Source organism: Balaenoptera ricei, chromosome 13 (assembly GCF_028023285.1).
Source record: "Balaenoptera ricei isolate mBalRic1 chromosome 13, mBalRic1.hap2, whole genome shotgun sequence".
Taxonomy (NCBI): domain Eukaryota; kingdom Metazoa; phylum Chordata; class Mammalia; order Artiodactyla; family Balaenopteridae; genus Balaenoptera; species Balaenoptera ricei.
Window position 1 is genome coordinate 11,442,766 of NC_082651.1, and position 23,595 is coordinate 11,466,360.

Genomic DNA, 23,595 nt, shown 5'->3' on the forward strand with positions numbered 1-23,595 from the left:
CTCTCCAGGGGGTTCTACTAGGACGGGGAGGAAACCATCATTTACTGGGCACCTGCCAGTGGCAGCCACTAAATATATTAACTCCTTTAATTCTCTAGACAACCCTGGGAGGAAGGTCTTGTTCCTATTTTATTGATACAGAAACCCGGGTTCAGTGACACGCCCGGGGCACACGGCTGGGACCCTTTGCCCGCTTGGCCTCTAATCCCCTGCGCCTCGGGCGCCCCGGATCCGCGTCCCGCCCCCGCCCCCGGCTGGACCACGTCCCCGCCCCCGGCTCCAGCAAGAGCCCGGAGGCCGGACGGGAAGGGGCCAGAGCCGGGGACCCGCCGCGCCCGCCCCCAGTCCTCCGCCCGCGGGGCCCCGCCGCGGTCACGTGAAGGGCCGAGCGGAGCGCGCCGAGCCCGGGCCTGCTGCCGCCCGAGGGCAGAGTCCGCTGCCCGCGGCCCCGACGCTCCCCCATCCCCGCCCCGCGCGCCGCCGCCGCGATGCCCGGGGCCCACCGAGCCGCTGGGCTGCATCGCCCACGCCCGTCGTCCCCCGAGGAGCCGCCCGCCCTGGAGGTAAGGGCGCCCCGAGGGCTGGTGGCCCCGCGCCGACGGCCGAGTCTCCCGGCTCCGCGCCCGCCGTCCCCGGGACTCCCGGGTGGAGAGCGACCCCGGGCCCAGCCAGCGCCGTCTGGGGGGAACGAGGGCCCCGGGGCGGGGATGCGGGTGCGGAGCCCCTCCGCCCCCGGGCTTCCTCAGTCCTCTGGGTCCTCCGCGTCCTCTGGGCGCTCCGGGTGCGGGAAGCGCACCGCCGCTGGAGCGCAGAGGCGCCCTGCCTCAGGCCGCAACCCCGCACGTTAGGGTCTTTACGGGAGCTGTCAAGCCTGTACCCAGAGGCCCGCCCGGAGCCGCCTCCCCCGGACGGGGGCCAAGCTGGAATCGGGGCCCGGGCTGCGTGTTGGGGGTCCTGTCCCCGTGTGGCGCGCCCCCGGGTCTGGGTGGCCCGTGCCCGCCGCACGGCGCTCCATGGCGGCGGGAAAACAAGCGAGGGTCCCGCTGCAGGGAAACGCCCGGGAAGAAGGCTGCAGGATGTGGCGCTGGGAGTGCTGATGCAGCCCTGGCTCTTCCGATCCCTGCGGGCCAAGCAGACGCGCTGCACAAGTCGCCCAGCTCTGCTTTCCCTCCGACAGCCTGAGCTTTAGAAGACTTGGGGCTTTCAAGAGTCCTTCTTGGGTTGTTCCCTTTCGCTGGATAAGAACTCAGAGAGTGGAGAGGGAGGCAAGGCTCCAATGGAAAGAGCCTCGGCTCTGATTCAGGAAATTTTAGCTGTGAATTGCAAGACGCTGAAAGCCTCTGGTTTCCCCCTCTGTAAAGTGGCAGTGATAAATCACTCCCATCTCGGAGGAGTCTCGAAGACCCTGTCCCTCAGGCCCAGGACACGGTGCCTGGCACACGTAGGCTTTTCATGTGTGCTGCATTTCCTTTGGTTGTGCCAGTGTGTGGGAGCTGGAGGGTGTTGTAGCTCTGTCTTCCTCTCCTTGAGTGGCCCCTTCAGCTCTGGGCTGCTGTGCCAGTATGGCCCCTGCGGCCTGCTCAAGACGGTCCACAGGGCAGGCTTATGTGTGGGGTGAAAAAGCCCTGCCCCGGTCATTGCTCCCTGGCCTGCGGGCCTCCCGAAGGGGCTTGGCCACTTCCAACAGGTGGATTCTACCATGTCCCTGTCCCTTAAGGGAACAAGCAGGGCAGAGCAGTTCAAGGAGAGGAGGGAAAGGATTCTCGGTCCCCAGCTCTGACCCAATCCAGGTCTTGCTCCCCTCATTCTGCAAAAATGATGGAACTGACGGTGATCACCCACCTTCTATGGCAAGAAAGTCTTTTTAGCTTGAGACTGTCCATGTCTCTCTCTGTGTGTACTTAATGCTTCTTTGTCAAAATAAGAGAAGAATGTAAAAAACTAATAATTTGAGACCTCAAGAAATGCGAGGTCTGAAAACAGCCCAGGGTCCTGGCTGAGTCCTGTGTGAAGCGTTGGCTTAATGCATGCCTGCAAGGGCCAGCTATTTATGTCTCAGTATCTTTCAAAGACCTCCCCCAGGGGAGCAGGCATAACAGGTGAGGAGCCTGGTACCAACAGGTAGTTCTCAGCAGAACAGTGACAATTGAGTCATTAAACTGAAGCTCTGACCTCGAACACTGGGTAGCCAGTATGACCTGGTTAACCTTTTTAAAAGTTAGTTTGGGGTCACTTCATAAGAAACTGCCTAGTCACCTGAAATGCATTTCCACCCTCTCCTTTCAAGGAGTTTTTTAGAACCCTTTTCTGCCTGGAGTTTCTTTTGGCTGCTACTAAGATGGCCACCCATTCTGGTACTTTGACCAACACTTTCAGCTTTGAAAAAGAAATAATCCAATGCTAGTGATTCTCAGCCTTACTGTTGGTCAGAATTACCTGCTTTTAGAAATGTAGCTACCCTGAGATTCTGATTTAATTGCTGTTGCCTGGTCTGGACCAGGCAACAGCAATTTTAAAGCTACCAAGGATTGAAAGTGCAGCCAAGGCTGAGAGCCAGTGTCCTGTGCTGTTTCTTTGTGACTGTATGTGATCACCTCTTGATACTTCCTGTGCTTCTTTTTGAACATTCTTATTCTCAAACCTGTTCATCCAATTCTCAGATCACTTGATACTTCCTGTGCTTCTTTTTGAATGTTCCTGTGCTTCTTTTTGAATGTTCTTATTCTTAAACCTGTTCATCCAATGCTTAGATCACCGTGTTTTGGGGCTCTTGGGACTGTGTGATGCACATGGCCAAGATGTGTGAGTGCAGCTGTTCCAGACCATCTAGCCCCAGATGACCATAGAGACCAGCTAAGTTGGCCCGGACCAGAACGACTTCCCGGCCGACCCACAGAACTGGGGAAAATAATAAGCGTTTGCTCAGGAGACTGAATATCAGGGTGCGTTACAAAAACTTACTGCAATACAACCCAACGTGGCCAGATGTTATGATCTTCTGAAGAGAAACCAGAAGTTCACATTTTTGTGTCTGCTCCAGTTTTTAAAAAAATTGACTCAGTAGCCAGCATCCAGAAAGCGCTCTCTGGGCCAAAGAAAACACATGTTCAGGCTGCCCTTGGCCGGGAGGTTGTCGCTTTCTGCACAGAGGGACATGAGGTGTTTATACCCACACCGAGCGGCGCCCTATTTTCTCACCCTTCCTGCCTCAGCTGCCATGCCCAGCTTACCCTCAGCAGCCATTTCTTTGTATGGAATGCTCACCGTATACTTCACAAGCTTCCCTTGGCCGTCTTCCCATATGGAAATGGAAGCTGCTGGTATGGGCAGCCCTTGTGGAGAGAGTGAAATTTGAGATGGGTCCCCGTGAAGGGAAATGGAAAGGATGTTCCTGGTTTTAGGCGAGCAAGGGATCAGGCGTGGGAGTGGGACAGTCAGTCCACGAATTTGGGCCAGAGAAGGGGGTTCCTGCAGGGAAAGTGAGGGATCCAAGACAGAGGGGAGATTGTGAGGCCCCTAAGCGCTAAGCCAGGGGGTTGACATCTGATTCCGTGGGCACTCCAGGCAAAGAGAAGTCGCCTGAAGCTTTTGAATGGGGGTGCATGGGAAAGCAATGACCTACTGTATTCTGGACATCAGAGTGCCCATAACCTATGGGAGGAAAGAAGGGAGGCAGAGACAGACAGACAGACAGAAGGTATAGTGCTTGTAATGACACAGGGAAAAACTGAGACAGGGAAGAATTTTTTTACTTGAAATTTATGGTAACTTCTCTTTAAGTTATGTTAATTTTCTTCTATATCTAAGCAAGTCATATTGGCTTTTTTCAAAGCACTTCTATCAACAAGTTCAGTTTTGTCAAGGTTCCTGTTGCCTGATTTAAAGGTATCTGGAGCTTACAACTGTTTATTCCCACACTTCCTTGCTGTCCGCCAGAGCTTCTGGAATCCATTTTTCCCTCCCTCTTGTGCAATCTCCTCCCTCTCACCCGGAGGGATTTAAGTTATTCACCTTCTTCAGACTGAAGGCATGCAAAGTGGGGAGCGTGGGAGGAGAAAACACAAACATCTTAAATACGTTTTTAAGTCTTGGGGAGCGGAAAGGAAATGTCACGGCTCTGAGAAAAGGAGAAAAAGAAAATCAGGAGAAGTCAGTTATTGTCAGGGTGCCAAGAAAATACAAAACCTATGAGAAGCAGTAGTAAAATGGCCATATTTAGACCAGTGATGTTTCAGTCTTGACTGCACGTTGGAATCACCCGGGAACTTTAAAAATTCAATCCTGGGTCCCACCTCCCAGAGATTCTGATGCAACTGGTCTGGGCAACAGGATCTTTACAAGCAAAACCTCTGAAGGTGATTGTATTGTGCCTCGGAGGTGAGATCTACTGTCCAGGGGGTCAGCAGGGCCTCCCCTAGGGTGGGGCTGCTGTTTTGATGTACAAAGCCACTTATCAGCTGCATCTGGGGAAACGCCTGATAACCGGTCTTTGCCATTTTCATGGTAGACATGGGCAGTGGTTCTCATGTAAACTTGAAAAGTATGTGCAGTTTTGGAACGGCATGTCTAACATAAGCCACATTCTTGGGGTGGATGAAAAAAAATTCATTTTATGGGAAGATACAAATGGCCTTAATACAAGTGAGAATGCTCATTTACCATAAGTTTGCCTGTTGAGAGTACTTCTTCCCAAGCAAAAATGGGTAGGAGACTTAGAAGTTGTACACAAACGGGATGGAGGGAGGGAAGACAAGAAGAACCAGAAGACAGAGCAGATGAGATCTTAAAAGGAGACAGACTGTCAGAAACGTAATAGCTGTTAAGAATGGGAACACTTTGAAACGTTACTGTAAAGGTAAATTAGCTATTATGAAAGTGTTAGCGTATTTAAACGTGACAGGCATAAGTTCAGCTGGCAAGGGGGCAATTGGATGGGGTGCCGTGGTGCTTGTAGATTCAATGCCGGGAGTCTGGGTGGGGTCTGAGGGAGGTAACCCCCAGGGCCCGGCTGGCTGAGGAATTGCTTGTGAGCATGTTTTTCCTGTTCGTGTTTGTGCACAAACTGTTTTGCTGGGTCTGTTATACCCATCTTTTGGGGTAGATATTAGTACCATCATATTTTTTTGCTTGTTTTTTGCTTTTTTTGTTTTTTGGCCGCACCGTGCGGCTTATGGGATCTTAGTTCCCCGACCAGTGATCGAACCCCTGTGCCCTTGGCAGTGAAAGCAGGAGTCCTAACCACTGGACCGCCAGGGAATTCCCTCGTCATCTTTTAAAGTTGGGAACAGTAGTGCCTTTGAGACATTTTGCTTTAAATATTCTTTTTAAAAAACCTTGATATTAGAATTCTTTGCTGTCCCAGTATGATCTTTTTGAGGCTTAATGAAACTTTCTTAAAATTAACATGTGTTCATTTAAAAAAAAAAAATCAACTCTTGCTGATGCTAGGCATTTTATACCTAAAATAGATTTCTGAGCATATCCTGGGGAACTCTGATGTTCCTCAATGTTCAAGATGTTCCAGGGAAAAATAATTGATATTAAATTTTCTACTATATTTCTAAAATATTTTTTTAAGTATGTAAAAGTAAATGTGTGATAAGTGTTTAACACATTTACGTGATGCTTCTTCGGTTTTAATAAACTGCCCTTAAGAATTGCCATACCAGCCCTGAGAATGCACATGAATCAGTAGGTGATGGGTTCTTAACAGCAGTTAATTCACCTGTGGGATTATTGTTCCACATCAGTTTTGAATCCAAACCGTTATCTTTTTTGGAGGGCAATTTTTAAAGCTTTATTAAGCTATTATTGATATGCACTAAGCCACACATTTAAAGTCTATAGTTTGATGAGCCTTGGTATATGAATACACTTGTGATATTAACACAACATTCAAGGTGATGAATGTATCCATCACCCCCAAAAGTTTCTTCATGCCTCATCTCTCTATCCCCTTCCTCCTCCTCCCAAGTGCCCCGTCCCCAGGCAACTGATCTGGATTCTGGAACTATAGATTGGTTTGCATTTTCTAGAATTTTATATAGATAGACTCATATAGTAGGTACTCTTTTTGAGGGGGGAGGGGTTGGCCTCTTTCACTCAGCACAATTATTTTGAGATTCATCCATTTTGTTATGTTTATCAGTGATTCATTCCTTTTAATTCCTGAGTAGTATTCCCTGGTACAGATATATCACATTTTGTTTATCCATTCACTTGTTTGTAGAGCCTTATGGTTGTTTCCAGCATTTGGCTATTAAGCTGCTGTGAACATTTATATACCAGTGCAACTTTGGAATGGCATGTCTAACATAAGCCACATTCTTGGGCTGGATGTACAAGTCTTTGTGTGGACTTATGCTTTCTTTCTCTTTGGTAACTACTTAGGAGTGGAATGGCCAAGAAAGCACCAAACTGTTTTCCACAGTAAATGCACTGTTTTCCATCCCTACCAACAAGAGTTTTAGTTGCTCCACATCCTTGTCAACACTTGGTGTGGTCAGTCTTTATTTTTAGCTATTCCAGTGAACATGTAGTAGTATCTCATTGTGGCTTAAATTTGCTTTTTCCTAATGACTAAAGATGTTGAGCATCTTTTCATGTGCTTATTTACTATCCTTATATCTTCTTTGGTGAAATGTCTATTAAAAGACATAATAACTAATGTTTGTGTTTTTAATACAATAGAACTTATTTTTTAAAGTGTTGCAATATGAAATAAATTTAGGAAACACAGTTCTACTATGTGTACAAATATCTGCTATGGGTGTTTGATATGAAAATTAAATATAAAATTTGGAATCTTTTGACCTCTCCGAATACTTCATGCATTTTCAAAATTAACGTTCTTGACCAGTAAGAGATTTCCATACCAGTCCAGGCAGGAAGATGTCCTCTATCTTGAGGAGGTAACTCCGGTAATCAGTTGGAATCAGGTTGTGTTTCCTTCTGAAGTACATAAGGAGGTCTAAATAGCCAGTCTGTTTGTATGTATTCTTTATCTAATTTATACAGAATCAGAAGTGTGAGCCATCACCAATGGGGCTCAGCTGTACAGGTCATGGACAAATTAAACTAAATCTCAAGATGCCCCTTTGGTTGATTGGATGTTATCAACCATTTAAAATCATATTAATGTTGGTGAGAAGCAGGAAAACATGTATATTCATGTTCTATTTTGAGGCATATAAAATGCGTAACTTTGGGGTAGACAATTTGGTCGTACCTATCAAAATAGAAAATGACATACCTTCCATCCACAAGTTATACTCTATCCTACAGAGACACTCCTATGGTACAAAAGTATGTGTGTGTAATAAATATATATTAAAATATTCAATATAATTGTGTTCAAAATATATTGCAAAAGGGAAACTACCTAAAGGAAGAGGCATTTGTTAAAAAGAATGGGTTAGATCTATAAGTATTGTCATGAAAAAAAAGTCCAGAATATATTGAGTGAAAAAATAAGCTTTGTGTCGTATGGAAACAATTTTATTCTTTTAAAATTATGTGTATGTATAGAATGAGGTCATACCTTGAGAAGGAGTTAAGTTCAAAAATTGTCAAGAAAGGCAATAATTGACTTGTCAAAATTAAATTTGAAAATCCCTCTAACCAACTATCAAGTAGCCTAAATATAATTTTATGTTTATATGTATGTGTGTGTGTATATATATATTTGTGTACATAACCCTATATATGTATGTATAAATACACCATTTAAGTACATCTGTATATACTGTTCAGTGCTTTCTTGTTTTCGTTTCCTCCTCTGAGAACCTACATTTAAATTCAGGAAAGTTAAGCATGCCTGTGCCTCAGCCCCACTGCAGGATTCTCATTGCTCAGGAAAACATCTGGAGGTGAACATACAGTACCATTAATGCTGGTTCTGTCTGGCGAGAGTGGGGCCCAGGGGAGAGGTGAAGAAGAGTTTCCTTTTATACTCAATAAGTACTTATAAACGAAAAAGTAAAGTATCCTTTCCGACTCTGACTGTTGTTCTCCCCTTACTTTCTCCCAATGAGGATCAGGACCTTCTCCTGGCAGCTGCCTATGTTTCTGACGCTCAGTACAACAGAAACGTTCCATTTGAAACATCCCCTCAGGCTGTCAGGTAATTAAAGTGTTAAACTATCACCTAGAATCACCTTTCCTTTAGCGCTTCATATTCTTGAAGTTGAACCCAAACTGAAGGCATTGTTTCCACAAATATTTTGAGAAGTATATAGGGTATGGCACACAGAGTTGGGTAAATCCTATCCTTTTTTTTTTTAGTTCTAATAGCATGGTACCTCACAGGTAGGGAAGCATTCAACAGATATACTAAGAACAGATAAATGAGTAAATAACACCCAGGACAGGAGATAAAGCATCCAAATTAAAAACACGTCATCATCTTTTCCTCCTAGATATAGTTGTCCTCTTAGAGGCGCCTAAATGAAAAGAAAACTTGTCCTTTTCCTTTCTGTTGCCTTTTGACGCGACTTACATGTTTGTTCTTTTCATGGGAATTCAGCTTTTTCTCCCTAACCCCCTAGGGGTTGAACTAAAACCAAAGATATGGCTCAGGATAAGAAAAAAAAAATTCTTATCATCAGGACTGAGTGTCAGTGCCTGAAAGGCAGCAGTGAATACCTCATGCCTGGATGCTGGGGGACTGTCCCCATGATGGGAAGAGACCCGTGTGACCGCGAGATCTCTCTGAGTCCACCAGGCCCTGATAGGCTGGTGCACATTAGAAATCGGTTAGGCTCCTGTGCCACGTAATAACAGGTCACTCTAATGAGGGTTTGTTCTGCATCAGTCCTCTAAAAGTACATCCTAGGGTCACCACCACCCCACGGGGAGGGTGCTAATCCTAGCTTGAGACTGTTACGAGAATGTGCTTTGAGATATGATAATATCCCGGATTTTTTCTGTTAGCGTTTTATACTGTGCGCTCAATGAAATGCTACCCCTCACTCTCTAGAATTAAAAGGAAAGGTGGCCAGAGAGGGGACTTTGTATTTTACCTCCCACTACTCTTCTTCTGATGGGATTTGGGGGTGCTGTTTAACTCCTGCTCATTGTTTATAACCTTCTTTGTTCTTCTCTGCTCCAGACTTTACCATTTCTATAACCACTGGACAATGCGGGCAGCCACTTACTTCTTCATTTGGGTGGACCTCGCTCTTGCCCTCTTTGAGGAACCGGCCTTGTTCCCACTCCCTTTCTTGGTAAGCATTCAGCACAGAATGGCTAACCAGACTTTGTCAGAGATGAGTTGGGTCCCATGCCTCTTCCTTTTTTTTCCCCTCAGATTTCAATAAGTATGGATTTGGTTTTATTTTTCTTGCTGGGGGGGTTGGAGGAATTCTGCCTACTCGCTGAGCTGATGCTTTCATCAGTAGGCATTGGAAAGGGAGTGGCAGTTTTTGGGCTTCTGTGCCTACAGGGACAAACTAGACAGACAAGTGATGTTTTAAAAGTGTATTTATTTAATGCTGAGTAGACAATGTCATAATATAGTGTAATATATGACTTGTACTTGCCACATTTCCAGCTTTTTTCATAGTCATAAATCATTATTGATAGGTGCTTTTAAGTAATACATCAAATTACTCAGCTACTCCAGATGAGTCTAAGTAATAAATTGATGACCTGCTCACATTAATTCTTGACTCGACACGGCTCTTGCCTCTCAGAGTAGTTGTGTCAGAGACTGTATAACTTGCAGAGCCTAAAATATTACTGTCTGGTCCTTTGACAGAGAGAGTTCCTTGACCCCTTGCCTTAAAGAACAGCCTTTTATTATCTCCCATGATTCTGCAGGTGGCTGGGCTCAGGCGGGCAGATTTTCATGTTGGCTAGGGTGCTAGATCTCTGGCTGGCAGCTGGGAGCTCACCTGGCTGGAGCTGTGGACCAGAGTGCCCCTGCTCCCCTCCACACGGCCACTCCACATGCTCTGGGCTTCTCCCAATGAGTGGGTGGGGTCCAAGAAGGAGCATCCCAGGGAGCAAGCACCATCCGCCTCCTCACACACCACACTTGCTGATGTCCCAAAGCCAAAGCCCATCACATGCCCGAGCCCTGAGTCAACAGGGGAGGACACTGCACAAGGGGGTGAAAACCAGAAGCGTGGTTCTTTGGGGGCTCAAAGTTGGCGGTCTTCCACACATCCGTTTGATGAGGATGTCCCGATTAATGAAGCCTCTGGGTAGAAAACTTTTAGCCCAGTGACTTTCGAAACAAACACCAAGTTGATGAAGCAGCGCTGTGCATTCACAAACCTGGACAGGGTCGGTCCCCCTACCGCCCCCCCTGCCCTCCCCACGGCACTGGCCGAGGCGAGAGGTCCACAGGGTCTCTTCTCAGCCCATGGCCTCCCTCTGAGTCCTCACCTTTCTGTTTGTTATCGGTCACATGCAGCGTGGGCTTGGCTGCCTGAGTTCCAGAGTGTCCCTTCAGCCAGTGTTTGTACTTCAAGTCTCTAAAATCCAATGCATTATGCGGGGAAGCTTTGGCCAGATTCAGCATTACCAAGAAAATCTTATCTTGAGCAAGGGTGTCCTGGGATTGCCCCAGGCCCTTTTGCAAGCCTGGCCTTGACAGTGAGTCTTTATAGCCCCTGAAAGGTGAACAGGCTGAGAGCTAGAAAGTTTGAAGGGCCTGCAGCCCATATCGGAGCCCAGGCCTCATGAGGGCCGGGGTGGGGATGGGGGAATTGTGCCACCTGCTGCTTTCAGGGCCCAGACCCAGCCCCGTCCTCCTGTCCCTTAGGAAGTTCATTCCCTCCACCCTCACCCCAGACCTTTCCATCTTCCTAGCCTGAGCCAAACCGTCCCTTTCCCCATCTTGTCCTACTTTGCCATCCTCCTCTCCCCATGAATGGAGGAAAGTGCCCTTGTTTGGGAGGATTTACTATCTCCTGGCAATGGCAGGCAAAGCATGGGCCGCACGCCCAGCCTGCAAATCTAGCTGCCTGCGGGGAGTTTGGAATTGATGTCCTGGAGCCCACGGAGGAGATGGTCAGGACTTTGCAGTGGGCCCAGGGGTCTCCGTTCTCTCCTCTAACCAACCAAACACAGGCAGTGGCACAGCAGTGGCGGTGATGTCTAAGGAACGACCTGGCATTTCGAAACACATCTTTGGAGCGTTATTATTAGAGAAACTGAACTTCTAGGTGTCTATTCTGAGTATGAATGTGGGGAATTTGAGAGCATAGTGGTTGCCCCTGCTTCTGCCATCCCTGACCCCCCACCCCCATTTTCTGAGGAAATGCCTTCCGGGGGTCCTCTTCCTGCTGATTCAGCCCCCGCCCCAAGGAAGCCCTGCCAGCTGGGTCATGGGATTTGTGGTTCAGGGGCAGGTTTCCCCTTAAGAAAAAGAAACCATTCCAACCAGCAAGGAATTTTGCTGCAACTTTCAGTAAAATTAAGGGACATTGCTAATGCTCACAGGGTGGTGTCAGGGGGGGTCGGAGGTCAGGGTGGTAAGAGAGAATTAAGCCATGCCTCTGAGCGGCAGGGCGCTGGTTCCCTCTCTCTCGTCTGTCACAGGCTACCTCGATAGCAGAAGTACTCTGTCTGACTGCGTTCTTTGGGAGACTTGTACACTTTGCGAAAGTCACTCCTCAGATGGTTTTCTGGAAGGATACGAAAAACATCTGCATCATGGTAACCATAGTGGTGAGTGTTCATGACGGTGCCTTTGAGAGTTTGTGGTCAAAGGTAGAAACTATGAAGAGAAAACTATGAAGAGAAACTCAGTAGGTTTGGGTTGGTTCAAGAAATAATGACAGGGCTTCCCTGGAGGTGCAGTGGTTAAGAATCCGCCTGCCAATTCAGGGGACACGGGTTCGAGCCCTTGCCTGGGAAGATCCCACACGCCACGGAGCAACTAAGCCCGTGCGCCACAACTACTGAAGCCCGGGCGCCTAGAGCCTGTGCTCTGCAACAAGAGAAGCCACCGCAGTGAGAAGCCCATGCACCACAATTAAGAGTAGCCCCCGCTCACCGCAACTAGAGAAAGCCCGCGCACAGCAGCAAAGACCCAATGCAGCCAAAAATAAATAAATAAATTTAAAAAGAAAAAGAAATAATGACAATGTTTGTACAGCAAACACCATCAGCACAACTGCCAGCAGATCACAATGACTGAAGCACAAATTGGGCAAAATATGACAGTGTGACTATTTAACATATCAAGAGCACTTCCAAATTAAAGAAAAAAGAGACAGAAGCTGCAATAAAAAATGTGCTCAAAATCGGTGAAGGCATCTCATAAAAGAAGAAATAATAATAGCAGATATGAAAAAATGTTTAACTTTAAGAACTACATATGAAAGCAGCAATAAAATACCGTGTGCTTGCCTATAAAACAATGTTAGCAAGATTGAAAACAGAACCCGTCACACTCTACTTGAGGGAGGAATAAGCTGTCTTTCTGGAAGGCTGGTTGGCAGTTCTTTTCGTAAAGCCTTAGGTATGCATGTGCTTGCTCCCAGATTTCCAATCCTGGGACTTGATCTTTAGGAAAAAAGGATGTGTTCAAAGATTTAGCCACAAGATTGGTCATGGCTGAGTTGTTCATAGTATTGAAAAATTGGAAACAACTGGATTTCCTGACAATAATAAATAAATAAATCATGGTACACCCACATCTGTTAAAATGGCCTTAAATGCACTTTCGTGTCTATTCTCAAGGAGAGATGCTTATGGTCCATTAAGCCAAAAGAGCAGGTTACAATACAGTTGGAGCATATCGTTGTTAAAAGAAAAGAGGAAGGAGTGTTAGAGATCCATAGAAAAATCTGGAAGGACATATGCTAAGAGGTTATGCCAAGTGAGGCAGGGTCATGTGCTCTGAAATGCTGTGATGAGAGAGGGGCCCGGGCAGTGATGAGCTGAGGGTACTTTATAATTAGCATTTCAGCACAGCACGCAGCCTGCCTGAACCACAGTTCTTCCCAGTTAACCCCCCTCAGAGTCCTCGTCTCTGCTCTTTCTACTTGATGTTCTTTCCCTGGAGGGCCATCCATTCTCAGAGCTTCCAAGAACAGTTGGTGGGTAGGGGTCCCCAGGCTGTAGCTGATACTGGTTTCCCCTCTGAGTTTCTTCACTCTGTGGCCACCTACTTGTTTCCCCATCAGTGTTTCAACTCAAACTCAAAGGGACCAAACCCACCCTTTTCATCCCACGACTCCCATAGCTGTTTTTCATTGGTCTGTGGTGCTTTATCTCCCATCACTCACTCCAAGTCCTCCTTGTCAGGATTCCCTCTGTTCTCTCTCATCCCCGTCCTCCCCAAAACCCCCTCAGGATGCCTCTTGCACCGTTTCCCCCTCTCCCCACTGGGACCGTTGCCGTGGTCTGACGTGGCCACGCGTTATCTCTCTGCTGCACGCCATTCTGTTCCCACGGTGTGGTCCAGAGCCCCGTCTCCCCTTTCAGGAACTGCCATACTCACCTCAACCTCAGATCCCTGATACATGCATTTGAGATGCCACTGCTGGGTTAATTCTCCGAAGCACACCTCAGATCACGACCCTCCCTTGCTCAAAAAAACTCTGTGAGCCCCACAGACTGTTGAGCCCTCCAACCCAACCATCCTGCAAATGTGCCTCACGCGGTCCCCCCACTCCAGCCGCCCGAGCTGCCTGCTGCCCCACATGCTCTTCCTCCGCGTGCAGTGTCTCTTGGGCCTAGAATGTCCACTGTCTTTTCTCGCCCTTTCTCTATTTTTTTCGACTTCCCTTCACACGTCTGCTGAACGCTCAGAATACACAGAGTATCTGTCTGGTCTTATTTTTTAGAAGTATCTTCACTTTCTATTATTAAAAAAACGAATGCAAGAACACTCAGTCTGGGATGAGACCTGTGACCACAGCTTGGGTTCAGTCCAGAAAACAGTGTTACCTGACACAGGAAGGTGGAGAATGAGATGGGTGGGAAAACTGTAAAAAAAAAAAAAAAAAAAGTGCGGGGAGAGGTTATTTTTGGAAGAAAGAGAAATCCAAACAATAGAGTATATAAAATAGAAAAAGGCACCCCTGCTCTTCTTCCAGGAGAGCAGGCACCTCTTTTGTGGCCCTTTTTGCTACGTGGCCCCCTCCTAGGACAGGGTCAGAGGTCCCTCCTCATCTCCTAAGACACCCAGCGTGCAGCCTAGAATATGATGGGCTCACAGGCGCTTTTTAAGCCCAAATCCTAAGTCCAGTCAGCGTGCTCCCTGCTTCAGATCGTTCAGCGGCTTCCCATATCCCATCAGAAAAAAGCCAAAGTCCTCATCGTGGCTGAAGCTCTGTGTCCCTCCCCACGCCCATGTCTCCCTCCTCGCAGTGCTGTTTGGTTGCCCCTCCCTGCACGCCCTCAGCCCCTCGCCTCACCTAGGTTTTCTCCGGAGCAGGTCCCGCCACCTGCCAAAGAGCATACTTGACATCAGTGCTGCTATTTCCTGCCGGAGGATGCACCCCTGAGGGCAGGCACTCTCTAGCTAGCTCTCTGCTCTCTCTCTGGAGCTAGAACAACACCCCGCACGTAAGAGGCGCTCCGTAAAGATGTATGGAGTGAACTGGATGAGGAGACACGGTTGCCCCGTCCAGATCTGTCCTGCATCTGTTACCGGGGTTGGGGGGGGTCTCACTCCTTTGCCTCCATCACCCTTATTTGAAAGACTTTCTGGATTCCCCAGGCCCTGGGAATAAGACTTAGCTTTTTTAGCCTGGCCCTCAAAGCCACCTGCCCTCGGTCTGGGGTCTGGTCACTTCCTGCTCTCCTCTGCCCCCACCCCCAGGACCCTCTGCTTCCCGAGAGTCCCTTTACTGTGTCTGCCTGCCATGGCTCTTGACTTCTCTGGGTTTTATCCTTTTAAATTTTTGTCTTTGCTTTAAGATTACGTCAGGGACTGCCTTCTCCGGGAAGCCTCCTCAGATACCATAAGCCTTGGTGATCTGTCCATCCACGCTGCCCAGGGACAGTCACCCTGGTTCCCTCCAGTGGGCACCCAGTGCAGCAGCCAGCGGCAGCGTCTTTCTGTGTCTCTGTCCTTTCTCTCCCCCGCGTTGGCTCTCTCTCGATCCTCTATGCCTTGCCACCAAAGGGACTGAGCTAACACTTTTGATGACGGTAGATTATTCTTTTCTAACTTGTATTTTTCTAAACTGCACTGGGTCCTTCTTCTTTTGCCTGTCCTCAGGATCAAAAACTGACCTTAATAAGGAATGATAAAAATTTTCTGTAGTCTAGATATTTCTACCCCGTTGCTGGGCTAGAAAACCTATCTCATATGCAGAATTGAAGAAAAGTTAAAGTCAAGTACGATGTAGTGTGGGTGCATGTAGCAGTGTGGGTAACCGCTGGGGCTCTGACGCCAGACTACCTGCGTTCCAGTCCCAGGTCTGCCCCCCGTATTGGCTGTGCGACCGGGGCCACGTGATCTCCCTCACTGTGCCTCAAGCATTTCCATCCAGGAATGGTGCCCACTTTAGGGGTGTGGTGAGATAAACGGAATAATCTATGGAAAGCTTATTAGAGGACATGGCACATAGTAAAGTCTCAAACGACAGCTGCTATTAATGTTCTATTATGAAACCAGATTATGCTGTTTATGAAACGTGCCTTTTTCCATGACGTATTGTGACCCTCCTTCTGGGTCAGTGAACATGCATCCACTTGGTCACTTCCTCTGTCCTCTGTCCGTACCAACACCGCTGTCCTGTGTCTCTCACAGCTGACCTTGATTGATCTGATTACCTATGGGTCCCTGGAGGCTGTTAACATCCATGGAGTTCGATGGTCAAGGGCCTTGAGGCCAGTCTTCCTAATTAATTTCCCTGAAAGTCGTCAGGTAAGGATATGATTTAGGATACAAAAGGGCGTGTTTTTTTAAACTTATTTTTTACTGAAGTATAGTTGAATTACAATGTTGTGTTAATTACTGCTGTACAGCAAAGCGACTCAGTTATACACATATATATATATACATTCTTTTTCATATTCTTTTCCATTATGGTTTATCCCAGGATATTGAATATAGTTCCCTGTGCTCTACAGTAGGACCTTGTGGTTTATCCATTCTCGATATACCAGTTTGCATCTGCTAAGGGGGGTGTGGTTTTTGTTTTTGCAGAAAATTAGCTGATTGCCCGTAAACGAAATGAAATGTTGTCTTCACAGATCCGAAGGGCCTTTCGAAGCATCCGAAACACTCTGCCCGATATCCTCTACGTCTTCCTCTTGTTCATCTTCAGCGTGTTGATATTCTCCCTCATGGCCTTGAAGCTTTTCGGGGATAGGTGAGCAGGCTGCCCTGGAAGTTTCTGCCTGAGAATTCTCCCACGTTTGAGTTCAGCCCGTTCGTGGCAGAATCGGTCACTAGATGCTATCTTCCTGGTTCAGGCACTCCAGGAGGGTTCTCGAAAGGGGAAAAGTGTGTCCGGAACCGCAGCTTCATTTATGTCCATGGGTTTTTTTCACTCTGTGTTGCTGGTTCCTTTTTAGGGGTCTCAAAACAGTGCAAGGATCGCCCTACTTCACCAACATCCTGGACATAGCGTTTGAGCTCTACGTGCTGGTCACCACCGCAAACAGCCCCGATGTCATGTACGTGAGTCCCCAGTTCGTGTTCACGGACATCTGTTACCGTAACAGAATTCACTTTCTTAAAAGCAGCTGTAAGAAAAAAAAAAGTGATTTTCTGTTTATTCATATTCATTGTAAAATGTTTGTATACTATTTTTTTTTTCTTTTTTTTTTTGGCCACACGGTGCGGCATGCAGGATCTTAGTTCCCTGAGCAGGGATCGAACCCATGCCCCCTGCAGTGGAAGCACGGAGTCTTAACCACTGGACCACCAGGGAAGTCCCTTGTAAAATTTTTGAAGAGTGCAAAGTGTTGGCACTAACGACAGCCTACCGACTCTACTGAAAACTAAATTTAGATGAATGTTTTAAAAAATGAAAGCAACAGGAGACATCTCTGGAGATACAACTTAAATATTTGAGCCCACTTTCTATTCTGGAATCTTCTTTGAGTCTTGAGTTGAAACGCCTAAGCCATTTTTGTAAAGGAATCATGGCTTGTTCTCCTAAGCATTGAGGTGGTTTTCTGGCTAAATGAAGCAGGAAAGAAATGTAAAAGTTAGTAGTTGTCACCTCCCCCCGCTCTCCCAATGCCAATTCTCCACACATGTGGACATTATTTAGGAGAAAAACATTACGGTTTTTCCCCCCCTAATGTCCTGTATATTATGGATTTGCCTTGTTCATGGAGGTAAGATTATTTACCAGTGCTACCCTGAGTAGATAGCTCTTGGGGTTCTAGAGTGTAGATAGAATTCTAACTGCAAACATCAACCCCCATCTCCTCCCATACTGCACTGCGGGAGAGGGGCGGACTTTCTGTTGTCTAGTTGTGTGTAGGATCATCACATCAACTTGTTCTGGGTTCCTGCTCACTCTTGGGCCTGGCTCTGGCAAAAAGTGAGCAAGGTGAAGTTCCTGGCCCTCCTTGTGTTTTCTTGGATCTTTCCCTCAACCTTAGGCTGCCCCCCTCAACATCCCCTCCTGCACAAAATCCAGTTTCCATTGAAGGTGGCGTGAGCATGCATCCCGATTTATGCCTTTTGTCCCGGCACCATTATTAATGGTACACCTTTCATTCTCACTGTCCCAATGTGGACAGAAAATTATCTGCTCCCCAGCAAGGCAGTCTGGTGTCCCTGAAGAGCCTTGAGTATAACTCCAAGCCATAGTTCAGATTCTTTTTGTAATTCTGGGCAAGTGGCTCTCCTTTCTGGGCTTTGATTTTCTCATTGTGAAGGAAGGGATGGGGGAATCTCCAAGGTCCTGCCTGCTTTGAAAGTTGGCACCTCTCTAAGGCTCTAAGAATTTCAGAAGGCAGTCTGGAGCGAGCTCTTTAGCACTGACGATGATTATGGCTTTGAGGCCTCATAGCACAGTTTGTGGGGAGAGTTAGAGTGAGAGAATGTTTTCCTGTGCCTCGAGCACGTGGATTGTCCACGTGGGATGTCACCTACGGTCAGCCTTCTATGCACTGTGGACCCAGGGCACGGGAAACCATGAAAGATAATTATTTCCTTCTAGGATGCCTGCCTATGAGTTCAATTGGTGGTATTCTCTGTACTTTATAACCTACATCATCATCAACACCTACATCTTCATGTCCGTCTTTCTGGCCGTTGTCTACAACAATTATAGGAAGCACTTAAAGGTAACATGCATGATCCGGGGGTCAGGGTGCCGGGCTGGGTGCAGTAGCAGGGAGGCTGGCAAATGCATTTGCTAAATATTTGAATGTGTCCATTTACCTTTTGCTTTGGTGAATCTGAAGGCTCGTTTGGTGCCTTGCTGTCCTCTGCTGGGCCAGGCGGTTCTTTGCCAGTCTGCAGTGGGTCTGACGGTGTGTCCCAGCCTCATGTGCGGGAAGAGGTCCTGGCTTTGCTCCTCACTTTTTTTTTTTTTTAATTTTACTGGAGTATAGTTGATTTACAACTTTGTGTTACTTTCTGCTGTACAGCAAAGTGAATCAGTTATACATATACATATATCCACTCTTTTTAAGATTCTTTTCCCGTATAGGTCATTATAGAGTATTGAGTAGAGCTCCCTGTGCTATACAGTAGGTTCTTATTAGTTATCTATTTATATATAGTAGTGTGTATATGTCAATCCCAATCTCCCCATTTATCCCTTTCCCCTTTCCCCCCAGTAACCATAAGATTATTTTCTACATCTGTAACTCTATTTCTGTTTTATAAATAAGTTCATTTGTACCATTTTTTAACATTCCACATATAAGTGATATCATAAAATATTTGTCCTGCTCTTTCTGACTTACTCCACTCAGTAGGACAATCTCTAGGTCCATCCATGTTGCTGCAAATGGCATTATTTCGTTCTTTTTTCTGGCTGAGTAACATTCCCTTGTATATATGGACCACATCTTCTTCATCCATTCTTCCTCACTCTTAATGCATCTAATAGTTCATGGCTCCTGGAAATGTTTTGTGTATCATTGGGGTTGGGGATATTCTCCAAGCTCCTTTCCCCACCTCTAACAGAAGCAAAAATACCTTAAAGCCAATAGTTTCTGCCCTGGTGCCTTCTTGTTTGATTGATGTCTGGAGAATTCCTGGAGGTGTTGCATGGGCAGAGGCTTCTGAGCGCTTGGGGCGCAGCGTGTTTTATTTCTGGAATCTGCCAGGATACCTGGGTCATCTCACCTGCGGGCCCCACTGTCCCCCACCTGAGCACGCCTCTCATTGGCTGTTTTCTAGGATTGTAAAACTAATTGCACAGAGAAACATTTCATCCAAGGGTCGTTTTCTTTAAGGGAAGACATAGCCTTTTGAGTTAGATCCTTTTGGTTCTGTTATGAATTTTTCTTTGCTTAGGGATATTCCCACCACGGGGCAAGTAGAAAGTCGCGGAGAACTTAAATGTTCGCAGCTAAGGAGAAGTGGGTGGTGGGCTGAGCCTGAGATTCGGCCAACCTCACTTTGAAGGTGTCTGGCCTGTCCAGGCTCTGAGAAGTCTGTGCATTGTGGGCACCTCAGCTGCTCCCGACCCCAAGGCCAGGTCTCCCAGTGACCCTCCTCCTCTGACTTCCTCCTTCTGGGCAGAAAGAGGCATTCCTAGAGGGTCTGGTGCGCTGGACAGAACTGTTGCTGCCCCTCCCCCAAGAAGTGTTTCTTTTAGTTAACACTTCTCGAAAATTAATCTTCTGCCACATGGATCAGTCAGCAAGCGTATCTTAAGTGTGTTTTTTGTGCCCAACACCAAAGTTCTGAGGAGCCAAAGGCGATGAAGACACAGCTGTACCCATTAAGAATGTAAGGTCTATAAATAATAAATGCTGGAGAGGGTGTGGAGAAAAGGGAACCCTCCTACACTGCTGGTGGGAATGTAAATTGGTGCAGCCACTATGGAGAACAGTATGGAGGTTCCTTAAAAAACTAAAAATAGAGTTACCGTATGACCCAGCAATCCCTCTCCTGGGCATATACCCAGAGAAAACTCTAATTCAAAAGGACACATGTATCCCATGATCATAGCAGCACTATTCACAATAGCCAAGACATGGAAGCAACCTAAATGTCCATCAGCAGATGAATGGGTAAAGACGATGTGGTACATACGTACAATGGAATACCACTCAGCCATAAAAGAGAATGAAATAATGCCATTTCAGCAACATGGATGGACCTAGAGATGATCATACTAAGTGAAGTAAGCCAGACAGAGAAAGACAAATATCATATGAAATCACTTACATGTGGAATCTAAAATGTGATACAAATGAACTTATTTACAAAACAGAAACAGACTCACAGACATAGAAAACAAACTTACGATTACCGAAGGGGAAAGGGGGACAGGGATAAATTAGGAGTTTGGGATTAGCAGATACAAACTACTATATATAAAATAGATAAATGGCAAGGTCCTACTGTATGGCACAGAGAACTTTATTAAATATCTTGTAATAAACTATAATGGAAAAGAATATATATATATATGTAAAACTGAATCACTTTGGTGTACACCTGAAACTAGCACAACATTGTAAGTCAACTCTACTTCAATTTAAAGAAAAGAATTTAAGGTCTAGCCATGTAATCAGCTTACAGAGAGCAGTAGGGGTGGGCATCGAGGTGGCCGATTGTAACATGAGGGGGGTTCTCCTTGTCTGGAAGATTCCCTGTGCACAGTCAAGCCAGATGGCAGCTCCTGGCAAACCCTCTCTGACCCTCCTGCCCTGGACCTCTTCTTTCTGACCACTTCTAGCCTAGTGTCACTTCCCTGCCTTTCTTGCCCCTCCGCTTCTCTTTCTTGATTGACTTAATGGTAGATCTGTCTTCTCCCTCTCCTGTGTCTCCCTCTCTCTCAGCAGCAAACCTGATTTCCTTCCTTTCTGGAATCTCCCTTCCTCCTGGGCAGAGCGGAGTTTGGACCTGTCTGCCTCCTGCTGCTCTGTTTCTCACCACACAGGTTATCCTTCCGGGGTTCCCTCATTTGCACTTGGTAAGCTGAGTTCTGTTTCTGCAGGTGGGGGTTAGCTACCCATCCCTGGAGCCGGGGAGGGATTTGGTACCTTGCGAATTAGCAGAACCATTGGTGACTTCTCTTTGCAGTTCCTCCTGTAGCGTGAATTCCTGAGTTGCTCTTACAAGATAGGCTGTTGTAAACCCAGGAGCGGGGGCTTTTAGGAGTTTTTGTCAGGCATGGTGAGGCCTTTACACTTGGGTATCTCCTGCTCATCCAGAAAAGATGCACATGGTCCCCAGGACACACTCAGATGAACTCTTCCATTGCCTTGAAATGTTTAAGGTGGAAAATCAAGACTTTCTTGAATCTTCCTCTTAAAAAAACATACTTCTGTTTTTTCAAGAATGAGATTCGCACACTGGCATACCTGAAGCGTCACAAAATGATAGAGGCTTTCAACATTCTGAAAGTCAAGGTGGGCACAGAGTTTGTGGTGAAGGAGGCCCAGTGGAGGCAGCTGGCCAAGGTCGTGGAGCCAGACATCAGCAGTTCCCACCTGGAGCTCCTTTTGAGGATCTCCGACGAGGGACAGAAGGGGTATGTGGGTAAGAAGCCTTGGCCGCTGAAGTTCCTCTTCCCCGTGCATCAAAAAGTGGGGTGGGGGGCTCCTAAAAGTGATGGGATGTTTGTTCATTTTCTTAAGTTTGCAACTGAGAATGTATATTGGCATTCCCTGCTGGCAGTGTCACAGTGGAATTAGGTTCCTGACGCTGTGTTCTGACAGGGGTGTCGTGGTGTGTGTCAGCGTGTGATGAGCCTTCCAGAAGCCCTTCACCTTGTAACACGGTCATTCCCCTCCCAGGATTCTGCTTTAGGGAGCTCATCTAAAATATGGAAAAGGGCTGTATAAATAAACGTCTAAATTGCGTTTAGCGTTTGAAAGGTTGAAAGTCACCTAAATATTCATGTATTAGTGGTTGATAGTTATTATCAATCATGTTTAATATTGGTAGCCTGCTTGCCACGCATGAGACACTGTCATGATTGTTGTGTGTTTGTGATCTTCCCCAGACTCACCGAGGTGGAGGTCTTGTTGTCCTCATTTGTCAATATGGAAACTGAGACTCAAAGAGATTTAGTCGGTTGCCCAGAGCCACACAGCTGCAGCGTGGTACAGGCCATCTGACTCCAAGGCCCCTGCTTTTTATCATTACTCTAAGCTGCCCCAAATTCTGAGGGTCACTTAACGGGAAATTTTGGTGACATTAAAAATGACTGTGAAGATGAGGTAACAGTGGGGAAAGATGTGAGATGAAAAAAATACACCCCAAACTGTAGGACACACACATTTCTCTAGTTTCAAGAAAAGTCTAGATGGAAACACACCCAAATGGAGTGGGAGGTCTGATAGAATATAAATTTACATGAGACAAGGACTCTCAAACTGGTCCAGCAGAGCCATGGGCTTTTTAGGACTCGGTGCGTGTGTGAGAAGAAGGAAATGACAGTGATTCCCTGGAACTTACCTGAGTGTCCAGGGAAAAGAGAACTGTGTGGCAAGACACTGCTAAATGGGTGGTGCCAGCATCTTCCAATGAGGGTGTTGGATCCAGGATGGAAGGTCAGCAGGGTTTGACAGGCGCCTTCCATTGAGCCCTGGGCACGTCCCTTCAGCCACCCAGCTCAATGGCTCAGGAGCCAGGCTTCTCAGACCCTGAAGAGATGGCTTTGGTGCCCCCGTTAGGGATTGGCGGTGATGCTCTGTGATATCCCATGTCAGGGTTAGGGTTCTGCTAACGGTGGGGGAAGGGCGGTTGGACAACCCTTGAGCACCGTGCTTCCCAAGCTCTTTGGGAAGTGCAGTGAAGCTTTTAAATTTCTAGCCTGTCATGCATGCATGCAGTAAAATACAACAAAAATGAATAACTAGAAAAATGAAATTAAAAAAACATGTAAAACCCAAGTCCCAATTTTTCATTATTAGAGCCAACAGACATGAAATGATCCTGTCAATTGTTCTATAAGTTTCTAAATTTTCAGAGCTGATCTCATGGGGGTGAGCGGGGGAACACGAGGACAGGGCCAGCCGTGGCCCAGGGACCATGCACCTCCTCCAGGGACGAGCACTGCTCTGGGACTTGGAGGAGAGATCGGGACCTGGGCCCCCTTGGATCTCCCACTCCAAGAACTGGGGTGGGATGGTGGCCCATGTCAGTCCAGGATTCCTAGACCTCAGCCCCTCTGTTTCTGAGAATTCTCTTTTGATGATTTAATACCTCTGCTGCTTCTAGAGAATTGAGACTCTGAAGATGTTGATGAAGCTTTAGGGCTTTATAAACTGTCTCTGCGATTCCTCCTGTAGCGTGAATTCCTGGGTTGCTCTTACAAGATGAGCTATTGCAAACCCAGGAGCAGGGGCTTTTAGGAGTCTTTGTCGGGCTTGGTGAGGCCTTCACACTTGGGTATCTCCTGCTCATCCAGAAAAGATACACATGGTCCCCAGGACACACTCAGATGAACAGTGTTTCTTTGTTTATAAGGTCAGTCTAACTATTGACACTTGGCTGTCATGAAGAACAACATATTAACACATGGGAAC

General features: G+C 46.9%; 1 protein-coding gene across 1 annotated transcript in view; it reads left to right on the forward strand.

Annotated features, from left to right (window-relative positions):
* Positions 1–363: 363 nt before the first annotated feature.
* The window catches only part of LOC132376865 (two pore channel protein 2-like), a 39,730-nt gene continuing 16,498 nt past the window's right edge, over positions 364–23,595 (forward strand). Inside the window, exons 1-9 of the mRNA XM_059942765.1 lie at positions 364–563; positions 8,034–8,122; positions 9,110–9,224; positions 11,548–11,676; positions 15,719–15,835; positions 16,165–16,283; positions 16,489–16,590; positions 18,093–18,219; positions 21,400–21,601. Coding sequence (XP_059798748.1) covers positions 489–563; positions 8,034–8,122; positions 9,110–9,224; positions 11,548–11,676; positions 15,719–15,835; positions 16,165–16,283; positions 16,489–16,590; positions 18,093–18,219; positions 21,400–21,601 — 1,075 coding nt within the window. The 5' untranslated portion in view covers positions 364–488. The remainder of the gene's footprint in view (positions 564–8,033; positions 8,123–9,109; positions 9,225–11,547; positions 11,677–15,718; positions 15,836–16,164; positions 16,284–16,488; positions 16,591–18,092; positions 18,220–21,399; positions 21,602–23,595) is intronic.